Here is a 13,364-nt window from a genome sequence, read left to right as displayed (position 1 = left end):
TTTAAGATGTATTAAGTACAAGGGAATATAATTAGAGTAATAATATAATTATATTCATACTCGATGCACATGTAATTAAAGTCAACTCAATTTGCTGTCAAAGCTGTACCTAACCTCGTAACTAATAATTATGCTTGTGTAAACTCAGTTTAATAAAGTCCGTTTTTTCACATCAGATTCTTTCTGTTTCATTCAACAATTTGCAAAACAAAAGTGACATGATGTCTAATCTTCCAGAACTAGAACCCTTGAGAATCCCATTTGATGACATCAAAATTGCCACAAACAACTTTGCCCGACAAAATTTTCTCGGCCAAGGTGGATTTGGGCCAGTCTACAAAGGTCAACTCCCCTCCTCCACCCTCTTAAGTGAGCCAGGTACCGAAGTCGCTGTAAAGAGGTTAGATGTGAAGCGCGGGCAAGGACAACAACAGTTCCTAATGGAGATTGTTACGCTTGCTAGTTACAAGCATCAGAATCTTGTTTCCCTTGTTGGATTCTCAGAAGAAGGTAATGAGAAAGTTCTTGTTTACAAACACGAGGTTAAGGGAAGCCTCGACAAGCATCTATCCTCTACAAACCTTTCATGGGAGCAACGTCTACAAATTTGTGTGGGTGCTGCACAAGGACTTGAGTATCTTCATGGTGTGAGACCAGGGCACAGGGTGCTACACCGTGATGTAAAAAGCTCTAATATTTTGTTAGATGCCAAATTCGAAGCTAAGATTTCGGATTTTGGATTGTCTACAATAGGCCCAGCTAATCAACAATTCACTTTTATCGTCACCAATGCTTGTGGCACGTTTGGCTATCTTGATCCACAGTATGTAAAAACGGGGATACTTACAAAAGAATCAGACGTGTATTCTTTTGGAATTGTATTATTTGAAGTCCTATGTGGGAGACTTGCAATGGTGGTGGAAGATGACGAGAGTACATTCTTATCTCACTTGGTTAAAACTCATAAAAAGAAGGGGACATTACACGAGATCATAATGCCCTATCTACTACAGGAAAATAATCAATATACGTTAGAAACATTCATCAACATTGCGCTTCAATGCCTAGATGAAGATCGAAAACAACGCCCAACGATGAGCTCAGTAGTCGAAGGTTTAGAAACAGTTTTAAAGCATCAACTTGTAAGTTATATCTTACTCTTAAAACAAGACTGTAAATATTTTGTGAACTTTATAGAACTTGTGAATGAATTAAAAGAGAATCCATATGATATTGAATTGTTAATAAATTAAATTAATTTGATGTATAGATTATAATTTGGTAGATAGTGCTTTATGTAATAGAGATGTTACAAACATACAATGATAAAGTATGAGTTATAAGTTGGTTCGTTAGTTTGTAGTTTATCATACTATGATAGTTATAACGTGCTATTATAATATTAATTAGTTAATTAACTTTATAATTATCTTGTTGATTGTTTTACTTATTTAACGTATAAAATATTATTGGAATTTCAGTTGTTTTTGAATTCTTTATAATTTTGAATTTTATATAACAGCATTCTCGTATCTATGCTTTATGAGAGCGTTTTGTAAATCATATGATGTGATTATGAGTGGAGTAGTGAACTTAATTATCAGTAAATTTAGAAATCACTGTTCACATCACATAATACTATAATGTTCTTTATAAGTGGTTATCGTTTGATGCTAGGATACAAGTGGATTCTCAGGAACCAAACAAAGCCCATGGATGAGTTTAGTTGGCAAAGGTGTAGAAACTGCATCAAAGCATCCCCATGTAAGTTGTTGGCTTGAGAATTTAGATTATAGATATGTTGTGATTGTATTAGAGTTTAAACTTATAATTACAAAAGTTTGTATCATTGGTATTTAAGTTATACGAACAACCGTTTCACAAAACCACAAATTCTAGGTAACCATTTGTTTTGTAAATTTGATCGGAAATTTTCTGTAATTGAATGCAAACTGTTTTCTTTGTTGTTAGCGTACACAAACAGAGTTATGGGGATCAGCCACTGGTGGAAGGCCATTTTCGTTCCGACTAAAGAGCAATCAAAAGTTGAAGAAGATAAAGATACTTCACGAAGGGTTGATTCAATCACTCATTTTTACGGCGGAAGATTCCAACGGTCGGTTGCATTCTTCTAGACTATTTGGTGGGCGCCATGATCGGCATGAAACATCTGTGGTGATTAACTCTTTTCCCTATGCTTACACGTGAAATGTTTTCTGGTTAACATGGATTACAATAGGTCAGGTTTAAGACGATTTTAGGTATTCTCAGACCAATATCCAATTATTAAAACTCGTCTCAAAACCCGTCAGGTATTTATCGGGTAGTTACATGTCGGGTTTCCTGTCGAGTTTTGAAACATAAGTAGAATCATTAAATGTACTAGAATCGTATAACAAAGTTAAAAATACTAGTAGATTAAGTATAAGCATCAATAATTCCATCTAACACTTGATATTCAAAATAAATTATACAAAAATCCATGAATCAGATATAGAGAATAAAGAGCAGTGACAGTATCCGATTATCCATGTTCAAATTTCAGATAGGACAATTGATCGGTAATATATATAAATTAAAGTTAACTTGAGGAAACTCTAAAAAAGTGGAGAAATGGGGAATACTTTTCCTAAGTCTTGATCATTTCTCCGCATTCTTATGGTACAACATCAAATCATCAATCATGTACATCACATTATTTTTTAAGAGAAAAAAACATCTCCGAGAAAAATCAAAAAAATTATTAAAAAAATTATAAAACAAAAAAAATGAAAAAATAAAAAAAACCAAAATGTTTATCTAGCATCCACCGTTAAGGCGTTAAAAAAATCGTGGTTTAGTCTTTGATTTTAGTTTAGCTTATAGGGGGTTTAGGTTTTTTGAGCTGGGGGGTAACACTTTTCATTGGCATTTTACATGTAAAACAATACGTTTCGTTATAATTTGAATGTAAATTCAATAATAATTATATATATATATATAGGGTGCAGTTACTGTACGCTAATGCTTTAACGTACGGTAGGTAGGCGAGACGCTTAAAGGCAAAAAACAAAGACAAAAACCTAAAACGCTCAGAAAACTTAAACGTCAGCAAACGCTCAAAAAACGGTCTTCGTGAAAAAAGTGAAAAATTGATCGACTAACCATCCAAAACTGTTTTTTCGTAGAACAAATGATTGATTGGATATGTATTGACGATTCCGAGATGTTTGGATGTGATTTCATGGATCGATTCGTGAAAAAATGGATTCGCGTACGTTAAGGATTAGTGTGTCGGATCTTTTCACTATATATATATAGGGGAAAATGCATGTACATTTTGATCTTAACATGAGTATGTAGGAAATAATGTCAATTTATTTAAAAATGCGAACGTAAGAAACAATACCAACTACAATACCAATCTACATAAATAATGACTTATAATAACAAAGAAAAGAACCTAAAAACTACAACAAAAGAATCAAAATCAAGAACAAAATAATAACAACATATACCAACAAATACTTATAATAGCAAAAGAAAACATCTAATAATAACAACAAAATATAAATAAGCAAATACTTATAACGTCTCATAATCGAAAATTAGAAAATACGAACAAAAAATAGCAGCAAACACCTATAAACAAACCTAATCATAACAACAAATTGGTTCTCATCGTTTTCATGTTAACAACAAAATGTATTTACAGTAAGAAGTACGAGAAATCAATCTGAAATTAAAGATAATCAATGGTATACATTAACTATGGCAATTTCATAATTAATAAGACATTAATATAAGAGGTTTTTAATGAAAAAGGTCGTCTTGACATTTATTTATGTATATGTGCTTAATCAAATTAAATGAATTTCACCCTTTCAAGCTAAAATCATTTACCATCGATCAACCTGAAACTATTAGTTTCCTCTATTTAAGCTTTTTCTATAAATGTGATTGATTATATATATATAGATAAGAACTAGTTTAATCCTCCCATGTTACGTGAGTTTATTCAAGTTTTTGTTTTAATCGTTTTGATATTTTATGATGATATATTTTATTTTTTCACGTAGTTTTGTTTTAATTTAATACATATATATTAGTTTGTTATTAGATTTTTTAGAGTTTGAGTTTTCTCAATTGAGATGTGTAGGTTTTTTTAGATTTATAACGAACAAACATAAACGGACACGATCATGTTGATTATTTTAAATGAACAAACATGAACACAAATATTTATCTAATGAAAAATGGGACATTGATGTAGTTGACAATGGTGGATAGTATCGTAAGTTAACCAGCGATGGAGATGAACAGCAACAGAGAACATGTAAAATAGATAGATTAAATTAGGGTTTAATGATGAAAATGATTACCAATAATTGAGATCTTATAACCCATTTGAGGGCTATTAGGGTTTGGTAAGACCCATAACCTGTGGAAATTATTCTTTGATGGTTAAGACTTAAGAGGTTATTTCACAAATAAATGAGATGTTATAACCCGTTTAGGAGTTATCTGGGTTTGGTGAGACCCATGACCTGTAAAAATTATTGTTTCATTATGAAAGAGTTTTATAAATATATGAGATGTTATAACCCACTTAAATACTATCTAGGTTTGGTGAGACCCATACCCACGAATTCAGGTTAAATGTATGAGAAGTCTCTATTTAAAAATCAAACAATCTGGTGGCTCTAGAGAATGAGAGAAACAACCTGAGAGTGACACGCATGATTTTTTAATAGGCAATTATATAGATAGTTAGATATAACTTTATCTACTCCTACATTTTACTATATTATTTTGCTAATGATTAGTTCTACTTTATGGCTAATTTTTTTTATATATACACGGAAATACAATGGCTACACTATAACACTTTCCTATTCATTGTATGCATATTATATGATAAGTTCAATCTACACCTGTGCGCTCATATATTTTATTTTCCCTACACAGCATAATAAGTGTGCACAATAAACAAACATATTATTGTAGGTTAAAAATAGTTGTTATCTTATTTATGTATGACTATTATGTTGTGTAGTACATATATAAGTGGTATAGATTAATCTATTTATGTTGTGTATGAACTTATGGGATGTGTATGGTATGTTTATGTTGTGTAGGGAACTTGATAATTGTGTATGGTATGTTTATGTATTGTGTAGGAAACATTGTATGATTTGCGATTTGTTTATTGTGAATGTTCATGTTGTTTAGGGAACTTGATTATTGTGTAAGGTATGTTTAGGTTGTGTATGAAACTTGATTATTGTGTATGGTATGTTTATGTTGTGTATGGAACTTGTTTATTGTTTATGATTTATGTTGTGTAGGGAATTTAATTATTGTGTATGGATGTAGATAACCTCTGTAATTTGTGTAAATTTCATGTTTTGTTATGTATGTTACATATCATATTCGTTACGTGTGTATGTACTATTTGTTATGTACACAGGCGTTGTTTTTACTTTGTGTGGGATTTCATGTTTATGCGTAGGACGTAATATATCATGTTTGCTACTTTGCTATGTAGGATTTGAGTTTAGTTATATATGTAGTCATTGTGTATGTTTTGTGTGGAATTTGATTGTTATGCAGTCTTTGTTAATTTTTATTTTTGTTTGGTTTTTTTTAAACAAAATGAAAGTCATGTAGTGTTTAAAAACTTTATAGACAAAAGAGACTTGGCTTTGGTGAAAGAAAATATTAAACGAATAATAAATAATGACGAGACTCAAATGACATTATACACATTTGATGCATTATTATGCCTACATATAATCAGGTTGTATTTCATTCGTAATGGGACAACCCAAACCATAGAAAACTTGCTTAAAATGTATAGATTAACCAACACAAAATAAATGTATATATAGGTTTTACATGTTTATTAATATGTAATTAATCAAGATAACCAAATTGATTTTGGCTTTTTAATCTCAGTTTATTTAAATAGTTTGGTAGAATGATTAAAAATAAGCAATTGAGAAAAAAGATTTAAGTTGATAAATTACATCAAGTAATTAACGATGAAATATAACGAAATAAAATTAACAAATAAATATTTGTAACTCCTGTTATAATTATTATTTATCATTTAAAAGTAAACTAATAGTTTGCTAGTGTACCCTTGTACTTAAATAAACTAAAAATTAAAAGAAAATATTTGATCGGTTAAAATCTCTTCTCGCATTAAGAACTACTTCCAAAATGAACCTAATCATATATATATATATATATATATATATATATATATATATATATATATATATATATATATATATATATTAAAAACCAATCTATGGTTATCTCATGGAATTTAGTGTACCATGAACGTTAACAATTTATGTTTTTACGCGTGTACAAGACAATGTGGATTCCAATGTGGTGAATATAATATATTTATGTATTTTTTTTCCATGTTGTCTTTTCACCGTCACGTGTACAAGAAAAGCCCCCCCCCCCAACCCGGAAAACCTAAACCCCCTAAAACCTTATCCCTAAAATCTAAACTAAACCCGAGGCTAAACCAAGATATTTTTTTTTGAATGGGGGATACTAGATAAACATTTTTCTTTTTCTTTTTTACTTTTTTTCGTTTTTTTTTTGTTTTATAATTATTTTTTTGAATTATTTTGAGGGGTTTTTTCTTTTTATAAAAATGATGTGATGTAGGTGATTGAGGGTTCACCATAAGGATGTGAGGAAATAATCGAATGGTGTTCCTTAGTTCATCGCTTTTTTAGAGTTCTCCAATGAACTCACCTCTACATACGTACATGCATACAAATATATATATATATATATATATATATATATATATACATACATACAAATATATATATAAATATACATACATACAAATATATATATATATATATATATATATATATAGAGAGAGAGAGAGAGAGAGAACCACTTTGAGTTATAAGAAATCAAAAGAACTCAACATAACAAAAAAAATTAAAATTTTTCACATATATGTAACATGTAGGTTATGTGTACGTAAAAAAATTACATTATTTTTTACACAATGAATCGACTTTTACATAAGTGTAACTAACATTTACACTAGTGTAATTATCACACATCTTTATTCTCTCTCATAATTCATTTTTTAATCAACTATAATCTCAGCCACGTATTCAATACCCATATATATATATATAAATATATATATATATATATATATATGATTGAAATCGTATAAGAACTATTTAAAACTGAGAACTTTAATAACCATTCTGAAACACAAAAAAAAACTACAAGAAAAATAAAATAAAAAAAATCATAAAGCCAAAAAAAGCGCAAAAATGAAAAAATTATAAAAACCAAAATATTCATCATTCATCTCGGTTTCATAAAAAAATCAGTTTAGCTAAATTATGCATATATGTATAATATTTGTTTATCAATTTTATACAGGTATTTTTTTTATACACATGTGTATAATTAGATGAATAATAATATATATATATATGTGTATATAATGTAAACTAGAGATTAAATGATAATATACATGTATGTGCAGTTACGTTATTTATTTTGTATGAAACCGGCATGATAGATAATCATTTTGATTTTTTTTACTTTTTAGTTTTTTCTTTATTTATTTTTTAAGATTAATTGATCAAATGTTGTTAACCTTAGCCAGAATCATATGTAGTCGGTCAACTTTGACCGCTTTTGACTTAAAAGATAAAACATAATTCATATTTTTATAATATTAAAAAAAGAATCTCACTTCTTTTAGTTAATGATTAGCAAATTTTAGAATTTAAAAATGTATTTCTATTATTTATATTAATATTCACTTATTATGTTATAAATATTATTATACTTATTATATTTGTCATATATATAATATCCAAAAATTAACAATCTAATGGCTTGAGATAATATATGTTGGTTTCGCTTATATATAGTAACACACAAGATTATCTAAATAATTAAGTTACATATAAAACAATACATAATATATATGGAAAAATATATTATATCTATGCTTATATATACATAAATTGATTTTATTTATATCACAAAATGACTTTTTTCAAAAAAAAAAATGAACTTAATAAAAAAAATAATGCACGTACAAAAACATACCCAATAACACTTCATCTATTGAAAATATATAATACACTATCATATATATATATATATATATATATATATATATATATATATATATATAATTGAAAGAAATTTGGTTATGAACCAATCTCGGAAAATACTTCTCATATAAGAATAGTTTTGAGCTACACCATGAAAAAGATTTTGATAAGTTTGACGGGCTTTTCTACTTACCAAATGATAAAAAAAAATAACAGGTTAACCCGTTCAATTTTGTGAATGTTTTGCTTCACTTAAACATAATTTTGTACGACATGCTTCACATACAACATTCTGATCACTATTTAAGGAAAAGTCAATGTTGACACAAATGTTTCTAATTTAATAAAAGTTATAAGCATTGATAGGCCTAGAGGTCGCATGTCGGAAGTATTTGTCATTTTTCCCTAAATTTTAATAGTTTTGAGAAAAATACTCAATGTGAAAAATCTCGAATCTCTTGACTATTTCTAAAAATGTCCTTAAAAATAAATTCGAAACCCAAGTATATGTAAAATTCTAACTGTCATTTGTTTTACATTTTCAAGTCAAAACTTTGAACCCGTAACAACTTTGACGATAAATTTATTTGCATTTTCAAAATTTTAAAAATATTCAGAAAACTGCTTTTTTACCCGTAACAAATTTGAGCTAAATGTATTTCATTTGTACCAAACAATCTATTTACCAACTTTTAACTCGTAACAATCAAATTTTAGTTCCACAAAAACCCAAGCAATTCTTGATAAAAAAAACCGAGAAACTAAATATGATAAACTTTATTATATTTGAAAGTGATTGGTATACGCCATCCTTACAATTTAAAACATATATGTATAGTTTACTAAATTAACCGAAAAAATAAATAGATAGATTTAAATCATATATTAATAATTTATAAATTTATATGAAAATGTACAAAAAAACAATAGATAAATTGATTTATTTTTAAAAAATGGATCAACTTTTAAACATATATTTGTAATTTAATGATTAAAAAAATTACTTCGTAAATTTAAAGCATTTTAGAGTTTTTTTTATTTTCTTTATTTACAATTTTCAACAATATACATAGTATAACATGTTAATGATAACATTTAGAATTATATTCTTTTCAATATAACAAACACGACTTGTTATTAATTTTTAGATTTCACCATGTATGTTGTGAAATATATTTAAACAATGTATAATAGTATAGTATGTAAATATTTATTTTTATAAAAGTATATAGATATAATATAAAGAAAGTTTAAATAAATGTGAATAATTTAATCATGCAATAGATATAATATAAATAGAGTATAAAAGAAAAAAACAAATAATTATTTTTCTATGACATATAACTGACTTGTGTCTATAATTATTTTATTTTATTATAATAGATAGATTATACATATTATATATCATAATGTAAGAAACCTGAGTCAATTTTAAAATAAAGCAAGTCTCCATTTACGAATAACCATGGTATATCATGTCATAAGTGTGGTAGTAAAGCTTACTCCGTTTTTTGTTATAAGACAACGTGGTTAACATGAGGTAAGAAACCTCATTAGAGTCTTCAACATGTCTTCCTAAAACATTTTTGAACCACTTGATGGAGGAATAGAAGGAAATAGAATATCCAGAACCAGGGCCGGCCTTTAGGGAGTACTGGTGGTCGACGGCCCCCGACCCAACACCTCGTTAGGCCCGATATTTTAAAAAAAATTTATATATATTTCTGTGAAAAACAATATGTATATTTAATGTTTAAACTCAATTAAATAGCAACTAGTTTGGCTTAATGACGATTGGGTATGACTTTTAACCAAAATGTTGTGGGTTCTTGTCTCATTTGATACATGCTTAAGCCTATTTTTATACAAAATTTTTTATACAACTAAAATTATAACTAAGTATGTCCATTTAAAAATTACATTGTTTAAAGCCAACAAAATACTTATTTTACTTGAGGCCCAAAATATTTTTCGCCTTTGGCCCAAAGCCTTGTTTATCTTCTCGGAGCCGGGCCTATCCGGAACATACCACCTTCCTTCCTATCTAAGAACACTTCTTAGGCAACTATACAATTCTGAAAAGTTCATCTCGATCATGAAGTTTAATCTGTCATAAATTGGTCCGATTACACTAGTATGAAGGAATGGGATTATTTTTATTCATAAACCACATTATCATATTAGTATATTCATGCTTTAGTATTCCTAATGTAAGCAGTAGGTAACAATTAGTAAGTTTACCCCAACTACGCCCACTTAAGCTCTTTAAATGATATATCGTCCTTAATTCGATCAAGACTGCACAACCGACTTAAGTTACTCATTAAACATGATTATACCTTCCCCTACATCATCAAGGACTTGTAGCATGAAGGAAGTCGTATAATCCTTTTTAAAGTCCTATTTTACGTAATATTGGTAAGACTGAAACTCCTAATTTCAATATTCGATATATATGATCCTATTATAAATACACTATTTAAACTAAGTTCGCCATATATAGCGGAACTAAACACGAACATGAACCAAAACTAAGACGGCCAATCCGACTCGGTATGATGCGACAGCAGCACAAGTTCGGCAATGGTGCTCAGCCGGTCGGCCGTGGATGGCAGATGGGAGGGGGCCGTCATCTCTCTTTATTTTTTGGTTGCATGAATAAATCTAGGGTTTTTTTTAAATAAGATATACTCCGTATTATAATAATCCAAGTGGCAGACCACACCCCTTAGCTAGTTATTATTAGGCTGAGGGGTGTGGGGCGCTAACCTGGGCGCGTGAGCCCCTCCGCTCGCGCCCCCAGGCGCTAACCCCACACCACCGGGGCGCGAGCGCGGGCGCGAGCGGGGCGCGAGCGCGGAAATCCAGGCAGGCGTGAGTGTGGTCGCGGGAGAAGAGAGAGGAAAAGCTGGTGGGCCCGCCCAAAAGAGCCGTTGAGCTCGGTTTTTTTTTTTAAAAAACCTTTAAAAACTCCTATATAATACCCCAAAATCAACCCATTTCAACCATATCAAACACAACTTCAATCTCCAAACTCATATATAATATCCCAATCTCCTATATAATACCAAAAAATGTCTGGAAATTGGTACCCAAACCTAGATTCAGATTATAGTTACGACGATTTATGGTCGTCACCAGACCAATCGATGTTTTATACGGGGCCGCAAGAAACATCCGGCTTTCAACCATCCAACATACAACCGTCTCCTAACTTTGTTGTTCCAGAGACACAAGAATCACACGGTGATGCTACGGGAGCAAGAAGACGCGTCCACCGGAAAAAACAACTTGCAACGGACGGGCCGGGACCGGCTTCGACTCCGAGGATGAAACGGAAAACCACTCCGTGGTCATCGGATGAGAAGGAAGCCTTGTGTCGGGCTTGGATAGTCATTTCTGAGGATCGGCGTTGCGGTAATTGTTTTAACGTTTTTAAAAATGTTTTTTAATAAAAAAGTTAAATAAAAAAGTTAACTCGAAATCTATTTTAATTATTCATTTTGCAGCCGACTACCAAAAAAGCAAGGTTTTTTGAACAAAGGTTAGGGAGACGTTCTATACGCTCGTTGGGAGTACAGAGCGAAACGCCGATATGATTTCGGGTCGGTGGTCCGAAATCAGAAAATTTGTCGGCTTGTTTACTAATCTTTTCAACAGGAACGCCGGTCGTATGAGACCAAGTGGCAGTGATGATTTGGCGGTTTACAATTTCACTGTCGAAGAGTGGAGGCAGGAGTGTTTGCGGAGGTATGGGACGGTGAAGACGTGGGACGATTTAAAGTTGTGGGAGAGGTTGAAAAGGTGTTCCAAGTGGGTTGAGCTTGTGGCGCCGGACCATGATGCGGAAGTAGGGCCGAAACGGACTAAAACTAGCTCGTCTGGAGCGTATAGCACTTCTGCCGGGTCGGATTGCCGCGTTGGATTCGACCTAAACATTGCGGGGGAGGAAACGTCTTCACCGCCGAGGAGGCGGCCATTGGGACGGGACACCAAGGGGAAAAAACCGGCTGAGGTGGGAGCCGTAAACATCGTCGATCTTGTTGAATCCCTCAATAAATTCAACAAAACCATGGAGGTGGTCTCTAATGACAAAAAGGAAAAAAGTCGAATGAGAGATTTGGACTTCCTTACAAGAGACTTCAGTCACCTAAATCCGGTCGATCAAATGCTGATGGAAAAGCAAAAGGAACGTATCCGAAAGAGGTTGATCGAAGAAGACCAAGCCGAAGAATAAGAATAATGTTTTTTTAGTACTTTAATTTTTATTTTATTTTTAGATATTAATGTGTTTTTTTTTAATGTGTGTTTTTTTTAATAATTTATGAGTTTTTTTAATAATACGTTTTTTGAATATATTTATAAAAAAATAAAAAAAAATCCGCTGGAGCCCCTGCTGGAGCCCCTCCACACCAGGGCCAGGGGCTCCAGCGGGGGCTCCAACACCCATCTTATCCAGTTTCTCTCTCTGCCACACGTCACAATATTATTGGCTGGAGCCCCCACTCGCGCCCCCGTTAGAGCCCCCCACACCCCTCAGCCTTAACCATAGTGACTAACGATTAATTACTAACTAATCCTTGTGCTTTACTTATTATCTCATAAACATTAAAACGTTAATATCATGCTCTTGTAAATATTAAAACGCCAGTATAACGATTAAACATTTACGCAGTGAATCCTGTACGTTATTTATTTCTCCAAACAAATAAGTGAATAGCCTCTAATTTTTATCCAAACAATTAACCCATAATTATTTCTTCAAATAATTAATCGCCAACGTTTAATCCGTGTTTAGTAAACTATTTAACTATTAAATATTATTTGTTCTCATTTTCCAACGCGAAACTCTTTGGATTGTACTTTGATAGCAACGTTGGCTTAACCAACAAAGGGTAGTGGTTGTGATTGAAGTGGTAGTGAAGTAGTGATAGTCAATAAACTAGCAACTTTTAAATATTTATGGTCCATTAGACTAACGAATTAACCTGCGGATCAGACTTATAAATGTTTAACACAAAAATTGTTGATTTCCACAGCTGACCTTAGATGCCGACGAAGAGATAATTAGCATATCAGGAACTTTCGAGACGTGTCACTCCATTCAGTTAATCGCATCATTGTCTTTTAAGACAAACAAAAAAATGTATGGCCCTTTTGGTGTGAAGGAGGAGGAGGAGGACGATCATTTTTCCGAATCATGGGACTTTGGTCTGTTTGATGGGTTCTATGGTCGTTGTAGCAACTATTTCGTGG

The 13,364-nt window shown here is 31.3% G+C and overlaps 1 protein-coding gene across 1 annotated transcript; it reads left to right on the top strand.

Moving 5' to 3' along the window:
* The first annotated feature begins 221 nt into the window (after window positions 1-221).
* LOC143582906 (putative receptor-like protein kinase At2g23200) lies at window positions 222-2,208 on the top strand. The gene is made up of 3 exons (XM_077065368.1): window positions 222-1,142; window positions 1,678-1,764; window positions 1,972-2,208. The coding sequence occupies exons 1-3, from the start codon at window positions 222-224 to the stop codon at window positions 2,206-2,208; spliced, it is 1,245 nt and encodes a 414-aa protein (XP_076921483.1).
* The last annotated feature ends 11,156 nt before the right edge of the window (window positions 2,209-13,364 follow it).

Source organism: Bidens hawaiensis, unplaced genomic scaffold (genome assembly GCF_021521415.1).
Source record: "Bidens hawaiensis isolate Kalapana, Puna unplaced genomic scaffold, B.hawaiensis_p1.1 tig00032056_1, whole genome shotgun sequence".
Classification (NCBI taxonomy): domain Eukaryota; kingdom Viridiplantae; phylum Streptophyta; class Magnoliopsida; order Asterales; family Asteraceae; genus Bidens; species Bidens hawaiensis.
This window is presented reverse-complemented; position numbering and strand designations above follow the sequence as displayed.

What these genes read in the sequence shown, in the direction of transcription:
- LOC143582906 (XM_077065368.1), top strand. Translation starts at nt 222, where the DNA reads ATGTCTAATCTTCCAGAACTAGAACCCTTGAGAATCCCATTTGATGAC. An exon ending in CAGTTTTAAAGCATCAACTT is followed by an intron (nt 1,143 to 1,677) that starts GTAAGTTATATC and finishes GTTTGATGCTAG; the next exon opens with GATACAAGTGGATTCTCAGG. An exon ending in CTGCATCAAAGCATCCCCAT is followed by an intron (nt 1,765 to 1,971) that starts GTAAGTTGTTGG and finishes CTTTGTTGTTAG; the next exon opens with CGTACACAAACAGAGTTATG.